At 31.1% G+C, this 20556-nt stretch overlaps 1 protein-coding gene, 1 long non-coding RNA gene and 2 pseudogenes across 3 annotated transcripts; 2 read left to right on the forward strand and 2 right to left on the reverse strand.

Annotated features, from left to right (window-relative positions):
• Positions 1–1891: 1891 nt before the first annotated feature.
• LOC146951251 (uncharacterized) lies at positions 1892–7334 on the reverse strand. 2 transcript variants are annotated; one of them, XR_015027842.1, is made up of 7 exons: positions 6712–7334; positions 6519–6560; positions 5977–6126; positions 5526–5610; positions 4047–4151; positions 3347–3424; positions 1892–2116 (listed from the first exon to the last, which is right to left on the reverse strand). It is a non-coding gene; the product is annotated as an uncharacterized LOC146951251 (long non-coding RNA). The 2 variants fall into 2 exon arrangements; XR_015027843.1 differs by lacking the exons at positions 1892–2116; positions 3347–3424; positions 4047–4151 and having other exon boundaries at positions 5434–5610.
• Positions 7335–10369: 3035 nt separating this feature from the next.
• LOC146951252 (uncharacterized) lies at positions 10370–11940 on the forward strand (annotated as a pseudogene).
• A 520-nt stretch (positions 11941–12460) lies between these two features.
• On the forward strand, positions 12461–13755 carry LOC146951253 (uncharacterized). Its single transcript, XM_085748722.1, has 2 exons — positions 12461–13004; positions 13067–13755. Exons 1-2 carry the CDS (start codon positions 12461–12463, stop codon positions 13753–13755), a joined length of 1233 nt encoding a protein of 410 aa, XP_085604848.1.
• A 1399-nt stretch (positions 13756–15154) lies between these two features.
• On the reverse strand, positions 15155–16257 carry LOC146951254 (SKP1-like protein 21 pseudogene; annotated as a pseudogene).
• Positions 16258–20556: the final 4299 nt, after the last annotated feature.

Below are 20556 nucleotides of genomic sequence, written 5' to 3' on the forward strand. Positions count from 1 at the left end.
ATTCCAATATTACCCTTTTTGTTTTTTCACCCTCACTTTCAATTTGATGAATTCACCCAACACAACATTCCAAATACATTCTTCGGAAACCTTTCTTTATCATTTTTGGTATGTAATTTCTTTCTTCTTCCAGAAAGCAATAAAAAAATGATTCTGCAATGCAATTAAATCATTATTTTAAATCCCTTACTGCCATGAAACCCCATCATTGACTCCATAGAATTGATATTAGGCATAAACTGAAAAGGGAATTGATTTTAGGCATGAACAAAAAACAAAAGACCCAACGAGAATTGCCTGAAAACATGGTTGGCAACCTGGCATAATTGATTTACGGAAAACAAAATTATACAGTGAAACTAGAAATCTATGAATACGTGTTCCGAAGCAGAAATCCAGAAATGTTTTTTTTTCTTTTCATTTTCCGAAAACATTATCTGAACGCGTGGTTAGATATCAAAATTTGCAAGGAACAGATCAAAATTCTGGAGATTACGTTCGATTTGATTCTTTCCGGAAAATTTAGAATGTGTTTTAGGTTAGTTTTGTAGATGGGATAGGGTGAACAGTAACTGTTAAAATATTAGTTTTTTAACTTTAAATAGAAGGATAAAATTGGCAATTCAAGTTAAATGTCGGGGTAGGAGTATAATTGTTGGGGTATGAGGTAAAATTTCCCTAAATTATAATTTCTCATACCACCACCCTACAACATTTTTCATTATATAAATTTTTTTTTTCTTTCGACACACTCTCTAACACTCTATTTTTTCAGATTTCATAATTCAAATGAAATATGGAGGATGCGTAAAGAAATTGTCGAAAAAAAATAGGTCTTAAGCCCGTGGACTGCGAATTAAATGGGTTTGATATGGGGCTCGAGTCGACCCATATACCCAGCTCTACTATTCAGGCTAAAACCAAAGAGATTTTACTATTTTTTTAAGAGAAGATTCATTTTACTATTTCTTTTAAACCTTGGCTAAAAACCTTTTTTTTAACATGGGATTTGGAAATGAGTAGTAACTAGTATTTCCACCCGTGCAACGCACGGGCGAACAAAACGATTTTATATGACGTTAACAAATTATTACTCTTAACATACCTTGAAAATAATAACGTTTACTACACTTGTTAAACAAATCGGATTATAATGTCATCATCAAAATAACGATGTCATCGTTTGACATATAGTTTAATTTAGTCTAAATCATTAACATAGTTCACAACTATTATTGATCAATATTCATTTTTTTTTACACAACTATTATTGATCAATATATTGAATACAAAAGTTAATAACAATATAATTATACCTTCATTATAAATAGAAACATAAATTAAATACTGATATCCCCATGTTTGAGGAATATAAAACTTTGATGTTAAATCAAATACATATAGCCTCCCGTATTTGAATCATAGTATTTGTAGTTAATATAAAGAAATGAATGGAAAATATAAATGAATATAAATTTAGATTTTTTATAAATAAAATTAATTGTATATCTTATTTAAATATATCCAATATATTGAATACAAATGTTAATAACAATATGATTATACATTCATTATAAATAGAAACATAAATTAAATACTTATAGCCTCATGTTTGAGGAATATAGCACTTTGATCTTAAATCGAATACCTAAAGCATCCCGTGTTTGAATCATAGTGTTTGTAGTTAATATGAACCATACAACTTCATTCTTACACAAAGAGAGACCATGGTATAAAAATAAACTTGTCTATTAAATGTTTGAAGAAACCCATGGTTAAAATCGTTGATCACTATCTATAACTTCAAAGACTTAAAATTTATTTCAATTATTATTTAATTTTGTTGATCAAGACAAAGAGGATACTATAAAACTTGCTTGTCTAACATCAATTATTCAATTATTCTTTTATTTCAATTATTTTGATGAATATCCAATGCTCTCAAGTTAACAACTATTATTCATCCAAATACAGTTCCAAAAGAGATCAAATAATACAAAAATTATGGCCCTAACAAAAACAGACTTAAAACAAAAGTTTTGAATGATTCTAAGGTTGATAGTTACAGGATCTTAATACTTAAATCCTCCACCATTTGCTTTCCATTTACCCTTAGCTGCAAAGAAAGAAATTGTGAGAGAACACAACTGACAACAATATATGACAGAAAAGTCTATTCAAATCTTGTAAGTTGGGTATCATTATCAAATTGAAAGAAGCTACAAATAATAACAATCAAACATGGCTATGTATAATTTTCCCACCTTTATTTGCTGTCATTGAAATGGTAAAATAACATGTGAAGTAAAACAACAAAGTTGTAAATGATTGATGAGAAAAAATTTCTTCTAATATAATGTTTCTTAATTTTCAATTGTTTTCAATGGTGAAACTTAAGTGAGGAAATTCATATTACAAATTCAAAGCCTATGCTAGCAAATATTATCACAAATTCAAAAACAAAAAAGTATTACTAAAGAAAAAGCATACATACATAGAGAGGTGGGAAAAAAAAAGGGTCAAACTATTAGGAAAAACTCAAATGCAAAGAGATCCAAGCGACTTGAATTATGAATGCTTATTTCAAAGGGTTTATTGTTTCATATCACAGCCAAGCTACATAAAAACTTTTTACACACCCATCAGTCATCTAGCTATGTCCGAATTCTTACAGAATCGTTGTTAAATGAAGATCCTAATATAAGGGTGATAATGAGATTGAGGTATGTGTCCGAATTTCATCATTCTCTATCCCTAAATAAAAGAATCATTGTTGATAATTTTGATCCAAAAAGTCTTGACAATATGCAGATCAAAACCACTTGAACTGGTTAATGACAGTCCTAATAGTACTTAGTTTTACTGCCTTTGTATCACTTTGAATAAAAGAACAAAATAAAGAACATAAAAAAAGGATAACGTAACTGAAAATGTTTCACGTGTAAATATCTTCAAATATTTCAAGTCAAGTAATTTAAATTGTAAAATCAACTAAACATTAGTCCAGTAAAATACGCTGCATGCTGCAGTATAACAATCTATTAATATTGGTCATAAAAAGCACTTACCTTTTTTGTCCATTGTCCCAAATTTGTAAATTGGCCAAGCCGCATACAAATAAGAAGAAATAATCACAATTTAAGAACACTTGTTTATATACAAACTGAATCCAAATATTGAAAAAATCTAAAACAAAACTTAATCCAAATCAACCCAAAGCTACTAACCAACACTTAGTCTACAAAATTCCACATATAAATTACCAAGTAGCTTCTTATAAGAAAAGGTAAAAACAACCAATTCAAGAAAAACAAAGGCACATGAAAATAGATAAATAGATACATACTTTTGGCTTTAGATTATGTCATTATGCTCTCCCAATCTGTTCCTCAACAATCCAATAGAAACCCTTTTCCACCTTTTACTGACGAAAATGAAAAGAGAAAATCATACATCTATATATATATTATGACTAAAAATGAACAGAAGCAGAGGAGTTTATGATATGTTGATTCCATATCCGACACATAATTAATGAGACCATTCGGCTCTCTAAATCGTTGATCCTTTTGCAAAATTGGTGTTCTTTCTTTGGAAGTAATTACTAATAATTACAATTTTTTGCTTTTATTCTTGAGTATAGTAGCAATACAAAATTGAACAAACAAATTAAAATGTTAGAAGCAAAATGGTTTTCACATCACCAAAATTGATTTCTTGCAAACTTAAGGAAAAAAGAAAATCAGAACAGAATGTCATTAAGATTGATCCCGTTATCCATTGAATCTATTATGAAAATGTTAAAAGCAATCAATAGTCAAAGCTAGCTTCAAAGTAGTCTTTAAAACGGCAAAAAAGAAACTATCCTAAGATATCAAATTTCAATGTTGATGCCTCTAATTACTTGTTTTGTGTATCTAGAATTATAGTTATAAAGAGAAACCCAAAAAACCAGGAACAAATGAACTGAACAGAAATTCTTTTATTAATCAAAAGGTTAATTCTGAAATAAAATAAAAAATGAAAATTGAGACATGGAACACAACCTGTTGCAAATTGCAATTTCTCAATCTCCTGTGATCTTCTCGAGACATGAATCAACATCCAAGGTGTAGATAGTCTCGCATGTTCTTGTTCACTCATCTTAATATCTAGAAAACAAAAAAAAAAACATCAATAACTAAATTCATAAAAGAATAATAAGACACATCACTAAAATGTCAAAAACATTCAAATTAAAACTTTTGAAAAACATATTTAATGAAAACAAAAGTGATAAGGAAATTATTCAAACAAATTTGAAGACAACGATAAATGATTAAGAAGCATCTTAATAACAAATTCCAGAAATCAAATTAAATCGAAAAAATAAATCATGTAAACATTTTTTCAAATATAGAATCGCAAAAATAGAATTGCAAAAACAGGTAACCAACAACCTATCATATCTAAAGCTAATATTAATGCTTAGAGAAGGGCAAAAACAGGAAACCAACAACCTCTCTTCTCTTCCTAACAATGCCAATATATTTTTTCTACCTATAGCCAAATAGCCCATAATTCAGGCTTGTATAAAAAAATATAACTAAGATGTGTCACTTTTATAACCCACTTCGAGAATTAATTTCCAGCAATAAAAGGGGAAAATATAGTATATCCAAATGGTTCAGACCATGACTGATAATCAAAATCAAAGCTACAAAGTGAAGAGAGGTAATAGTAACTTCAGATCTATCCATATCTCAAAAGCTACAACACCAGCTCACTGTGTTACCACAAAATAATAATAACAAACCATAAAATCACAAAAATCAAAGATTGTTAATGACACAAACATTATCAGCTCAGAACATGGGATGTGATATTGTTAATTTCGTTAGGCATATAAATACTCATCAGTTTCACATAACCGTTTCACATACTCATCAATTTGAAATAGGTTATAAATAAGTCAGTTTAAAATTCGTAAGGATTTAAACTTCGATAGATAATGGAGGATGGCTTGTATATTATTAAGATGTCCTCATTCGTTCTTCTCATAAAATGGAAACAACTTGGGATTTTTCTCAAATGAATGAATTTAAAATTGCAAACAAATAGACAGCAACGTAAAAGATGTGTTTCTAATAAACAAAATGAAGATTATGTTAAGAAGAAGACAAATTACAAAAACTTACGTTCAATAAAGCACATCATCACAAAAATCAGTGCTAATTTTCAGCTGAATGATCTGGAATCTAATTCAGAAATTTTTTGTTGAATGTTTAGGATCATTCACAAAAAACACGCTAAACAAATAACAAATAACACGCTAAACATAAAAATCACAATGCAACATGATTGATGCAAGAGATATGATATATGATATGATCTTCAAGGTGCATATTGCATAGTCGTTAAATATTAATTCACACAAATAACATAAAATTCTAGTCAAATAAATAAACTATGTTCAAAATTGCATATCTTAAGGATCAAATAACACCAATAAAATCATATTTAGGCAGTGAGTCATTAGAACAAACCAAATTAGAACAATGCTAAATATCAATGATGAGATCCTTCATTATTTCTTCCTGAGTTGACCATATATATCATCCAATGTAGTATCTGCAAATAGATCATTGTATGAAAATAATTAAAACTCAATCTCATGGCAACCGGATACAAAACTATAAATAACGAACATGGAAAGAACAATAAAACGTAAGTTTAATTGGTTCAACAACAGTGAGGTTGAGATGCTGAATCTGACACACTCCAAATTAACTAAAGAAAATCATATTTTCTTCTTCAAAAAACTCAAAAGTTCAACAAAAACAAAAATCAATATATTATAGAAGCCAAATTAAAAAAGCAACAATATATTTATTTCAAATCAAGCATGAATTTTCATGTTGATAGGAACAATTAGGAAACAAATGCAAACATTCCAAACACAATATTATAAAAGGATTATTTTGCTTTGTAACTTACACCGTAGAGTGCAGTATTTGTTAGAGGATCCATCTTTGAAAGAAGGTCCTAGAGTGAGATTGTAACACTTATCAGAATCAGGATCCGCCTTGAGTTCTTCTTTAGATTTGTGTGTCACTATGGAAGAAAAGTCCAAGAACTTGACACGGCCTGTTTGGATGAATTTTTATTAAACTCATTAGATTCAAAAATAAATGAACAGATAAAGATAAACCAAATCAACAAATTACATATTGTGTTTGGAATGAAATATTACATCAAAAAGTGGATGAAATAGCAATCTGAAAATTTAGATGGAGAGGAAGATCAACAACACAAATCCAAAACAAAATCAATATCAAAACTAACATTCTTTTTACTGTGACATTTTCTCAAACATTTGGTGAGTGCTAAATTTCACAATAAATAAATCAAATCAAATACAAAACTAAAACAAATTCAACACCATTTTCATAATTAGACCAACTTCAATCCACAAACTCAATATTCTAAAATATAAATCCGAAATAAAAAATAGAACAACTATGGAGTATAAGGGGTACCTTGAAAATATCCAAACTGATGAAGATATCGTAGTTTCCAAACTGTAACAACAACAAAGAGAGAGAGAGAGAGAGAGAGAGAGAGAGAGAGAGAGAGAGAGAGAGAGAGAGAGAGAGTAAGAGAAGATTTCAATAGCTTGAACATGAACAAAAATCAGGAATTCAAAGAGAAAAAAGAATTTAGAATTCTTACCTCTCTCGCCGTTAGCGTGCTTCTTCACCGTCGATATCATCAGAGAGTGGTTATACATTGATATTGGTGATTGTGAAACTGAAATGGTTTTTTTCTTCTTCGGATTTAGGGTTAATTCATGTTGTTGATTGAAAAAGATGTGAAGAAGAAACTGGAATGGCAGAAATGTGTGATTCTGAAAGTAGAAAAGGTGAGAGAGAGAGATGATTATGAATAATGGAGAAGGAAGATAAGAGAGAGTAAGGAGGCAAATGTGAGAGATTCAAAATTCAAATTCAAATTGAAAAGGGGGATTTAGTGTGTTGCAGAAGTTTGAAGAAGGGAATCATAGAAGAGAAAGTGTGTTTCTGTGTGTACAGTGAGAAAGGGACTGGTTTTTTCCAATTTCAGCGTGAGACAGAGAAAGTCTTCCCTTTTTGTTGTTTGCATTTATTGTTTCTCATAAAAAGATTGAAAAATGTTGGGTTAGAGTGTTGGGCTTAAGATTAGTGGGCCTCATTTTAAATTGGAAATTTGTTTTTTTCTAAATAATACACCTGAAAATGACATTTCTTAGAGGGAAATTAACACATTCAAATTTTTATGATCTAAAATGAATTTTGATGTTTTTTTTTATTGTGTACATTTGAAATTGTTATGGTTTTGTGGTCCCTATTACTATAAGTGATGTTAAAATGAGTTTTACAAAATGTGATAAGGACTTGTAGGTGGCTTAGAATTGTTACACATAGGATTGAGTTTGAAAATTTTCCTATTTGTGTCTCCATGCTTGTATATTATTAAGATTCGATGTAGTACTTTTTGAGTACAGTAAAATAATGTAATGGAAAACAAAATTAATGTTATTTGTGAAAAGTTATAATGTTATGCAACCATGAATCCTTGAGTATGAAGCCCGGATACGTAGTGCGATACGGGTACGATACGATACGGGTACGCGAATACGCGAAATTTTTAAAATTTAGGATACGATACGGCTAAAATACGTTAACAAAATATTTATATTAAAATTTATATGAGTGTAAAATACTTAAAAAAACATTGATTACTCATACTATATAATCATAAAAGTCACAATTTACAAAAAAAATAAAATACATATGATCAAAATAAAAAATGTAAAGTTTTTGTATAAATTATATTCTATTTTCATTCATATGTTAGGATATCAACAAATGTATTAATAAAAGAACTCAAAATAAAGTTTGTTTAATGTTGACTGATTAAATCTCCCCTCTCTCGTTACTTTCATCCACCAAAATCATAATATTTAATTTGTTAATCGAAAAATAATTATAGTGATTCGTATCTTAAATTTTCACAACACAATCTCATTCTTATACACTTCATTTTTTTTTTTTGGATACGTCTCTGTGAAGTATCTTATAAGTATCTGTGTGTATCCGTCGAGTATCTTATAAGTATCCGATAAAATATATATTTTAAATTAAAATAATTAATTCCGATACTTCTGGGATACGGTATCCGGAGTATCCGCGGAGTATCGGTATCCGATACGTATCCGACACGGGTACGACACCATTTTGGAGTATCCGGGCTTCATAGATCCTGACTACAATATTGATATTTTTTTCTTTCTGCATTGCAGTTTCTTGAGAGCCTTATAAGAATGGGCTCTGTCTACGGTGGGAGACCTTGATAGGTCTCCTACGGTACATCACCTTCTTCCTTTTTTTTTTTTTTTGAAGAGTACATCACCTTTCAAAACCATTAGATTGATAATCACACTAGATTATATTATAGACCATATATGCACTTGATTATTTTTCATTTGTCTCCACGTAGAGGGTTACATGAGACAACCACCGTGACCTTACGTACCTCTCAGATCCCTGTTCACTCACCCTCTTGAAATCTCACGCTGTGTTTTTTTCTTCACTATAACAACACAGTTCATGGTTGATCTATCAGACTATCACTCATGTAAAAACCATTTTTTTATATACTCCAACCTAACATTACATTACATTCAACTCAACTAATTATGCTTACGTCTATCAAAAAACTAATTCCCAGATTTGATTATATTACATTCAACTAATTGTGCTTATTCTTTCAAAAAAAAATAACTAATCGTGCTTATGTCTATCGAAAAATTAATTCCCAGATTTGGTATTCAAATTTTTATATCTATGCATAATGTATCCATGAGAGAATATTTTAGACAACCCATTAAATAGTAAGATCCACACTTTCATTTTTTTTTTGAGAGAAGATCCACACTTTCATATTCATTAAAAATAAAATACAAAAACAAATCTCTGATATCCAATGAAAAATAAATCACATTTCATATCCATCAAAGAGTAAAGATTACATCTACAAAGAACAATACAAATGTAACCAAGAACACAACTCATAAAAATGACAAAAAAAAAAAAAAAAAAGAGTTTTTCAACAATTCAAGAGTGTATTTTTCTTCTTCCCACACTATTGTTGGTTCAGATTTTTGCTGTAGTGTGCGGGACATGTCCTCAATTCTACCGTGTTCCTTGTTATTTCACCATTAATTATGTTGTTGGTTGCTGTAGATTGGAGTTATTGAGAGAGAAAGAAATAACACAAGAGTTGACAGGAGAGAAAGAAAGTGATGATGAAATAAAAGAGAGTATTGAGTGCTGACAGCATACAATAAGATCCATAGACATTTATAATCCAACGGCTAAATTTTTTTTCTCTAATCACTCACCGGTAGGAGACCTATCAAGGTCTCCCACCGTAGACAGCACCATAAGAATGACGCTACTCCAGTTCTTATCCCTTCTCCATCTGTTAATGACTTATTAGAGAGCTTACAAAAACAATTTATGACTTGTCTATAAGCAGTTTTTAGCTTATTTTCAAAATAGTTATGAAAACAACCAATAGTCTATATGCAACAACAATTTGATAATAACTTCTAGAAATGGCGTCTGTACATTTGGTGTTGTTAAGATTATATCGTGGAAGGAGGCCATTATTCAAGTACAAGGTTCTAAAAGACGATCACTGTAAGTTGTTCTTATAACTTACGAGACATGATTGTGCTATGTCAATTTGTCATGAAAATAAAATAAAAAAATTACACAATAGAACATTTCAATTTTTGTACTCCGTATCAAAATGGCATTATTTTTTGACTTAGTAGTTTGTACGAACATGTGATGTAAGATGTCTAGGTTCAGCTCACATTCACTGACGCACACATCATCATAGATAGATGCTAATAAGCAAAAAATAGTAAAAAATGATACTGCAGAATGGCTTGAAGGATGATGTCAAAGTGGGACCCCAGGATCTATTCTATATTTAGCATAAATTTTTCTAAGGCATTTTTTTTAAGGGTTTTCTAGGGCATTTTTAGATGAGCTTATCTCAGTTGGTAAAGACAATGCATAATATATGCAAGGTTCGGGGTTCGAACCTCCGCCACTACCATAAAAAAAAAAAAATTCGCTTTGACTTCTGATATATGGTAAAAACGTGGCAGTAACACATGTGTTTTTCAATGATAATTATAAGATTTTTAATATCTGTCAAATTGCAGGTGTTAGCAGTTCTTACTTCTAAACCATTTGCAATGGTTGTTTAACCATTGTTTAAAGCCACAATAAACAAAAAAATGCCTTGCAATGGTTGTTTAGGTTCTGTTGAAAAGGAAAAAAATGTTGAGGAAAATAAACCGTTTATTGCCTGCCACAATGGGACACGCGTCCCGCTTTCTTTCGTCAACCCAGGCGCGTGTAAGATACGCGCCGACAGTGGCGCATCAGAGCAGGGAGGAAAGAAAGAGAAAATGTGCAACGGATAGATAGTGACACGTGGCCTGTTTTTATTGGCTGTCCGGATTCTTATCATTTCAATACTTTCACCTCAATTATTTCGTCCAAAATTAATTCAAAAAAAAAAAATACCAAAATTCATGATTTTTTTCTCTATAAATAGAGACTTGGTTCATTTGATTTGGACACAGAAAAAAAACCAAGTTTTTCACTATATTAGTCTTATTATTATCTTTCAATTAGCAAAATTAGTGAAGTTGTTAACTTTTTTTGTTGTGAAATGGAGAACAATAATAACAATTTCAACAACCAGAATTCTTCTAGTTACCCACATGGCTACCAAAATCCCAACAATTTTCAAAATCAAAATCATCAATTTTTCAACCATCCTCCTCAAAACATGCCTAACTATGGTTTTCCATCAAGTTTCAACCCGACATCCTCTGCTCAAAACTATACTCAATATTTCAACCCGTCATCCTCTGCTCAAAACTATACTCCATATGGATCTATGATGGGATATTCATCTCAAACACCCCCGGGATATTCATCTCAAAGACCCTCGTTTGGTTATATGCCAATGGGGACTGAAAATGTTCAGAGTGTTGGTGCACCTGAATTTCCAGGATTTTCAACACAAATAACTCCTGGTGGCATGGCAGCTGCTAATCAAGTCACTCCTGATCCAGAAGATTCAACTCCTAAGAGCAAGAAAAGCCAGCAACCAGGATGGACCACGCAACAAAATTTGGTGTTAATCAGTGCGTGGATTAAATATGGAACAGACAGTATTGTTGGCAAAAATCAGAGAGGTTCAACATTTTGGAATCTTGTTGCTGATTCTTGTAATGAGTATTGCTCATTTGATGAACCGCGCGATCATATTGCGTGCCGAAACCGTTTTAATTATATGAGCAGCAAAATAAATAAATGGATTGGTGCTTATGAAAGCGCTAAGCGTTTGCAAGGAAGCGGTTGGTCGGAAAATGATGTTTTGAGAAAAGCGCAGGAATTATATGCATGTGGAGGGACTAATAAATTTATTTTGATGGAAGAATGGCAAGCTCTCCGTGATCAACCACGTTATCTGAGTCAAGTAGGAGGAAATATTGGCTCAGGAAGTAGTGGATCTAAGAGATCTCACGACGGTGATGCATGTGGCTCAAACTCTGTAGGATCTACTGCTCGTCCAATGGGTAGGGAGGCAGCTAAAAAAAAGGCTAAAAAGAAAAGCAAGGACGCTGGCGTGGAGGAGGTGGCAAAAGAGTGGGTTGAATTGAAACAAATCAGGGAGACTGAGATTGAACAAATGAAAGAGTTAACCTTGGTGAAGAAGGAGAAAAACCAACTAAAGAGAATGGAAATGTATCTAAAGTTAAGAGACGAAGAGCATCTCGATGACGAAAAGAAAAATTTGTTGGAAAGGTTGAAGCGCTAGCTGTTTTGAATTTGTTGGAAAAATTTGTTTGTATTCGGTCAAAATTGTTGTTGTTGTCTAGTCCTGAGTGTGTGCTTTAATAATTATTAGTGTTGTCTAGTCTAGTCCCCAATGTATGCTTTAATAATTATCAGTGTTGTGTAGTCCTCAATGTTTGCTTTAATAATTATCAGTGTTGTCTAGTCCACACTGTTTGCTTTAAAAATTGTCAGTGTTGTCTAGTCCCTACTGTAATAATTATCCGTGACTTTATTTCCCATACTATCTCAATGTTTGCTTTAATAATTATCCACACTGTTTGCTTTAATATATCCACCACACAAATCTCACATACTATTTCACCTACTATTCGTGAGAATGTCCTCCACACAATATGCTTCCAATATCTACTTCCAACATCACAAATCTCATTCATATCTACTTCCTATATCACAAATCTCAATCTACTTCCAATATCACAAATCTCATTCATATCTACTTCCTATATCACAAATCTCATTCCACTTCCAATCTCACAAAAAAACTATCAATGGATCATTTTGATGATATCGAAGCCTACACACAAAACCGTCATAATGAAGACACTTTTATGGTCAACCAATTTATTCGGCGTCGAAAAAATGCAGAGGAAAAGGAAAAGAATGCATCTCGTAGAAGAAAATTTATCAATAGAGATCATGCAGCGGCAAACGAAAGACTAATTGAGGACTACTTTGCCAATGAGCCTACATATGACGATGCAATGTTTCGTCGTCGGTACAGGATGCAAAAACATGTTTTTCTTCGAATCGTTGAGGACCTTTCAAGTAGTGATGACTACTTCACCCAACGATTTGATGCAGCCTATAAAGAAGGTATATCTCCCTTAGCAAAATGTACCACAGCAATGCGAATGTTAGCATATGGTGTGGCAGCAGATGCGATCGATGAATATATCAAAATTGGAGGTTCTACAACATTGGAGTGCTTACGTAGATTCTGTCAAGGAATCATACGATTGTACGAGCAAGAGTACCTGAGAGTACCAACCGAAGATGATCTGCAAAGAATACTACATGTTAGTGAAATGCTGGGTTCCTAGGGATGATCGGGAGTATTGACTGCATGCACTGAGAGTGGAAAAATTGTCCTAAAGCATGGGAAGGTCAATTTACTAGGGGGGATAAGGGAACCACCACAGTCATTCTTGAAGCAGTTGCATCTCATGATCTATGGATCTGGCATGCCTTTTTTGGATGTCCGGGAACGTTGAACGATATAAACGTTCTAGATCGGTCGCCAGTGTTTGATAATGTGGAACAGGGAAAGGCTCCAAGTGTGAGTTTCTTCGTGAATCAACGTCCCTATAATATGACATACTATCTAGCTGACGGTATCTACCCTTCTTATCTAACTTTCGTCAAATCCATTAGACTTCCTCAAAGTGAACCCGATAAGTTATTTGCAAAATATCAAGAGGGATATCGGAAGGACATCGAACGTGCATTTGGAGTTCTTCAAGCTCGATTTAAAATCATCCGTGAACCAGCTCGCTTGTGGGACATAGGCGATTTAGGTATCATCATGAGGACATGCATCATATTACATAATATGATTGTTGAGGATGAACGGGATACATATTCTCAACGCTGGACCGATTTTGAGCAATCTGAGGAAAGTGGATCTAGTACACCGCAACCACCACCATACTCGACCGAGGTGTTACCCGCTTTTGCAAATCATGTGCGTGCTAGATCCGAGTTGCGTGATTCAAATGTTCATCATCAATTGCAAGCAGATCTAGTAAAGCACATATGGGCAAAGTTTGGAATGTTTAGGAATTGAAGATAATTTGTATCGTACTAATTACGTTATTTGTGTGTTGTGTGCTTAGTTTATTGTTTAGCATTTTAAGTTATTTGTGTGCCGCGTGCTTAGTTTCTTGTATTGCATTTCAAATTAAGAAAATAAAAAAATATTTAAATAAATTTTGTTTAATTATAATCGTTAAGTGTATATTATTTTAATTTAATTATAATTGATATTTTTATTTTTATGTAATTAAAAATATAAAAATATAAAATTAAATAATAAAATTAAATAAGAATATGAATTAAAAAAGTGGTGGGGTAGAGTGTTGGTGGGGTAGATTGTTTAATGTTGTTTAACCATTGGAGAGGGTTATTTGTGAATGTTTGTTTAATGTTTAGGTGGAAGAGAGATAAAATGATGTGTAGTGTTGGGAAGTGAAAAAGTGGATGTTTAAACAAAAAATGTTGTTTAACCATTGTAGATGGTCAGAATATGATCACATTGATCTTCTAGCCACAATTTTAAATAGGGTTCGCGCTATTATGAGATATCATGTTGATCCTATTATGATTGATATGTATCTCCCTATGATATGTATTTAAGTCAGGTGTGAAGAAAATAATAACCAAGTAGGAACATATACTTGTACGGAATTGATTTGGGTAGATACCAATTTTTGGTCAAGTGCCTTGGCATATTAATCAACTATGTTCAATTGGATTTTATTTGTCGAGACTTTCTGTTGTTGAGTCTTCCTGGCAATGGAGTTGAGGAATGATTTTGCTGCCATGATTCTCATCAATATCATGTAACTTGTAAGTTGACAATAATAACCTTAACATTTTTGTTGTTGTCGCAATTTGTATTCTTTGATTAAAAATGTTGCACATCAAAAACTACACTTGATCTCCTAGGTACTTCATGTTGCTAAATGCATTGTTACATTGTCTTTAGTTTATCTTATGTACAGAACCTGATTCCAAATTAGATTATCTTGCTCGGTATAAAAAATTCTATTATTTAAAATCAAAATTAATCAAATTCATCAAGATTTATTCCTCCATTTAACACATATATATTTCTCGGATAACGTTCAAGTGATTCCACTAATGACAGGCAAAACCTTCGTTGTTAGTTTATTTTGTTTTCGTTCAAGTTATATATTCGACGATATTTTCTTTAAAAAAAAAATCAAGTTATATATTCAACGATTTTGGAATGAATGCAAGAATGTGTCTCCAAAACGTTGAATCTCATCTTATCAATATTTAGCGTGTGTATGAGTTTTGCTGATAAACTCTTTCAAACTAAAAATGAAAGCAAAAAATTCATAAATTATTTTTATTTCTAATAGATAGAAGTGCATAAAAAGGAACCTCAAAAAACTCAACATAACAAAAGATGCCAATACACTTGTTAAAGAAAATAAAAATTTCACAACATCCAAATACAAAAACGAAAAAATTGACGAAATACAAGCTTTATTTTGAACCCTTAACAAGCTAGGTTCCTCATTAAAATGACCCTCACATTAAAAAAAAAAAAAAAAAAAAAACAAGTGACACGCAAAGAACTTCCATGTCAAAATGTTCAAGCCAGTTTCCTTTCTTGCGCTGATGAAGAAAAGTCTTTTATCCTCTCTTCCCGGGGAGTATTTAATCTTCGGGCAAATTCTTCTACTTCCCTATTAATTTTTGCTTTTAAAGCAGGATCAATCCCATCATCTTCATCAAAATCATCATGATCATCAATAAATTGAACCATAGAATCATTGTGTAAATTTGAGGTCTCACACGGTTTATCTACTTCCGAACTTTGCTGTTTGATGTTGTTATGACCGTTGGCCTTCACATTCTTCTTATGTTGGCATTTTTTCTTCTTCTTTTTATTCTTAGCAGTAGTTTCAATCTCCTTCGAATCTCCATTAATAAAAGACAAAAGGTCATCAAGAGAACGTTCATCTTCTTCAACCTCAACATTCATCTTTATCCTTCCAGGCTCTTCAAGTAGTTCTTTTTTCTTCTTGGCATACAATCGGTTCAAAAGCCTGATACTTGGATCGTTAGTGACGTTTCTAATGGGCTCTAATTTCTCTTCTTCTGTAAGATCATCAGACACATGAAACATGTCACGAATTTCCTCCGGTGATCTTTTTCCAATTATTCGAGCTAGTGCACGACATGTGAGATCAATCACTGGTTGTAATCGAAGGCTATTTGCAGCACATGCCAACTCACATAGCATTTTTGTGTCTATCTTGACGAAATTATCATCATACGACTTTTGTTCCTTGTTTGAGCGGCCTGATGCTAGACGAAATCGACAATAATTAAGAATTAAGCTCCACATTGAAGAACTGACCTCTTGAGGAAGACATATTGCACAATTCTTGGAAGATCCTGTGCCTTTTTGCAATACTTCTTCACGTATAAATGGGCAAAACATTACAATATCTTGTTCCACTTGTTGAATTGAACCATCAGAAGTTTGAAGCCACACATAAGTCGTCGTCATCTTATTTTTCGACATCTGAGAACAAGAGAAACAAAGTAACAACTTAACGAACAAATAAATTAGATACAATTTTGCAAACTATTTTCTCTATTTTTCTCCCTTGCTCGCCAATGCCGTAAACTTTTATTTATAGTGATAAAATATATTCGATTTTTTTTAAGAAATAAGATTTGTTATTTTTATTTTTTAAAAAAAAAACTTGTCTTTTAAGGTATAATAAACAATATTTGATATAATTTTAAAGCTCGCGTTTTCAAAAAATCACCAACATATTATCACTAAATGGGGTAAATAAAAAATATTTTACAACTTTTTAAACCTTGACTAAAATCTTTTAAAAATAACAAATACTTTAATATTTTACTAAAAATATTTTAATTAAAACATTCAAATCAAATATATATCTTTAATTAATTTCTTTTATAATTCTTTTTAAACCTTGACTAAAACTTTTTAAAAATAAAAATTATTTCTTAAAATAATATTTGATTTTAAGTAAAATAATAATATTTACTTAAAATATCTAAATTACAACATTCAAATCAAATTCTCTAAAAAAACATTCAAATCAAATATATCATTAATTAAAAAATATACCATTAATAAAAAAATATTTTACAACTTTTTAAACATTGACTAAAATCTCTTAAAAGTAACAAATATTTTAATATTTTACTAAAAATATCTTAATTAAAACATTCAAATTAAATATATCTTTAATTAAATATTTTTTACTATTTTAAACATTGACTAAAACTTTTTAAAAATAAAAATTATTTCAATATTTTACCAATCAAATCAAATATATAATCAATATCTTAATTAAAACATTCAAATCAAATATATCTTTAAATAAATATTTTTTACTATTTTTTAAACCTTGACTAAAACTTTTTAAAAATAAAAAATATTTCAATATTTTACTTTTTTTAAAAAGAATTTCAATATTTTATTTAAAATATCTTAATGGTTTTAATTGATAACAAATCAAGTCATGGACAAAGGTGACATAGTTGTTTTTATTATTATTATTATTATTATTATTATTATTTATTGAGGATTATCATTACTATTGTTGTTATTATTATTATTAACTTTTGTTTGGTCAAGTCACCTTTAACGTCAATAAATGAGAAATTTAAGGTTCGAACAAATTCTGACACTTACACATATTACAACGTCCGCTTCAACTTACGGGCACGATTTTTTTTAAAATTAAAGGACAAGGTTATATTTTTTTTCTTCTTGTGAGCAAAGGAAAAAGTGTTTTTTTTTAAAAGGACAGGGTTATATAACAAACAAATCAGTTATGTACAAAATTTATGCGTCAATGCCCACCAATGAATAATTCTGTCTCTCTCGTTGTAAATGATCTCATCCTAAAATATTTGAACTAAAATAAAACTAGACCACTGACCCGTGCTAACGCACGGGTCATATCGAAGGTAATATTTGACGGTAATAGGTAACAAAATAGTTTAGTTGAAAGTCAAAATATTAAGAAGCATATACGTTAATACTGTACCATAACATAATATTTCCATAACATCGTCCTTGGTATTGTAACATAACATAATATTTTTAGAAAGTAAATATTTGACATTAAATGCAAAAGTGTGGAGGGAAATTAGGCGAGAGCATTAGGTTAAAATTAGGTTTAATTCTGCGAGACGGATTAAGATTTATAAGTAAGAGAAAAAATAGGACTTAATTTTCGCATGAAATTAGAAACATAATTTGACTGTAGATAAACATTAAATGCAAAAGTGTGGAGGGATATTAGGCGAGAGAATTAGGTTAAAATTAGGTTTAATTTTGCGAGACGGGTTAAGATTTACTAGAACCATGACCTGTGCTGACGCACGGGTCTTATTTTCATGTAGAAACTCACAATGTTACCTAAGCCAATATTATACCATAACAGAATAAGTCATAATAATTATAACAATAAGTCGTAAAACATAGAGAGTACAAAATTTATGATACATTCCAAACTATGAATCATAGGAATAGAAGAACTTTAATTCTCTTAAATAATAGAAAGTACACAACCTAGGGAAAATTGTCAGGCATAACAATGAAGAAGTTTAATTTCGGTCAATCCTTCCAAGTACACAATTTATGATACATTGCGAAAAACTTCGTGATAAACTACATTAGAAGTTACATCAGTGTCTTCACCATCATCATCATCAGATATTAATATCTTCAAACCTTCTCTTGAAGTAACCCTTGACAAAGCCACGTACAATTGACCATGACAGAAGATAGGCGATGGCAAAAATTACTTGCTCTTAAAATCTTTCAGAATTCATGTGAATAAGTATTTGTTACATTAAATTTAATTCCACAATTAAAATAGAATTAATTTTTTATTAATTGTAACTTCTAGTTTTAGCTAAAGCAAATCAATATGATTAATTTGAGTTGCTGAAAGCGATGGTTAAATGATTGCAGCTTTAATGTGCAATATTTATTTAAAACGAATAAAAAGATACGGACTCATTAATATGATTAATTAAAGATTTTTATTTCCATGACAGTAAATGTCAAACCTGTAATTCCATAGCCTAAAACTACAAATGAAAAAGTGGTGTAGTGCAAATTAAAATATTTCTTATCGTGAGAAAATTATTTCATACGATAAATGAATGAAAAATTAGGTACGTTGGAAAATTTCTCAATGCAACACCCTACTTCTAATAAGCGGTAAAACGCGCGAATATACAAATATATTCTAGAAATAGATGATACGTCATCAAATCAAAACATACATGCATAATTATCATGTTACATCTCGTAGCAGCGGAACACACACACACATATATATATATATATATATATATATATATATATATATATATATATATATATATATATATATATAATCCATAAACAACATCAAATCTCAAGATAAGAAAATACATCCTCCGATCTCAGATACATATAATATCTCAACTCCAAACTTCATAGTCAAAACAAAATCTAACATGCAATTACTACCCTAGATCAGAGCCCTAATCTAGACACTTGCACATAAAAAGAGGAACTCCGCTCCTCGACAACATCAAGCATATAGTCTAAGCATCCTGCATTCCATCTACCCGTCCATACGGAAAGGCAAGTGGTAAACCACTGAGGGTTAGCATTACATCATCATAATCCATATGAAAACATAGCATTCAAGGAATCATACATATCACATATACAAACCATCCCTCCTAGAATACTAGCATCACATGATTATTATCCCCCTTCACTTACATTTCAGGCTATCACATTATTAACATGGCATAACAAGTATATCCAATCTCTAAACAAATCATCGACATAAGTTCATCAATTATCAATCAATGAAGGATTACTCACCCTATCCTTCCCTTAGCATACTTAACTTGACAAGTACAATTCATCATTTCAAAGTTATAAGCAAGCAATCATCATTATCAAAGAAACCATCACATCTTATGTATATACATATACATTTCTCACCTCATCATTATTATCAAATTAATTATCATCTAATAGGTCCACCAAGTGTATAAGCACAAACAAGTAAGACATGCAATTAGAGCATAATTCGATTAATCACAATCATCAACAAAATTCACAAATGTACATATACACTAATCCACACAATCACAACATTCATCAAAATCCACCAATGCACAAATTCACCAAGTCACATATTCAATTATGATACAACTCATCAATTATTCAAATGCATGCAATGTTCTAGACTCTTCTAGATGCATGCGGTACCAAATCACCTCAAGGTCGTCACCTTCGATGCAACAAAAACATCGTAATCACCTCAATTGGATATAAAATCCACCACCATCAGTCATGAATGCATGAACATATGACTCGACTCAATGCATATGTTCACAAACAATAATCACCTCACCATCACCATCATTTTGCATACATGCGTTCACCAACAAGATCACCATCAATATTAGCATGTATGAATTCACCATCAACAATCAACATTTAACATGTTCAACAAACAACATAACATAAACATGTTCATCACCATTCAATTAGTATATATGCATCGACAACAATTCACCACCACTTGACATATATACAATCACCAACAACTTCCACAATTCAATCAACATATAGCTGCCACATTTCCACATAATTCCTTACAATCTAATTAAAGGAACAAATATAACATATGATCACAAACATCATATTCATCACTCAACAACCATTCATACATCATCTCTTAATCATATTAATCTATTCATAAAGGGTTCATAAGCAATTGGCTCTCAAAAACCATTTTCTACCAAGTTCGTCTCCAAAAATCAC

Source organism: Medicago sativa, chromosome 2, assembly GCF_051527215.1.
Source record: "Medicago sativa cultivar Bolivia chromosome 2, Bolivia_mono, whole genome shotgun sequence".
Classification (NCBI taxonomy): Eukaryota; Viridiplantae; Streptophyta; class Magnoliopsida; order Fabales; family Fabaceae; genus Medicago; species Medicago sativa.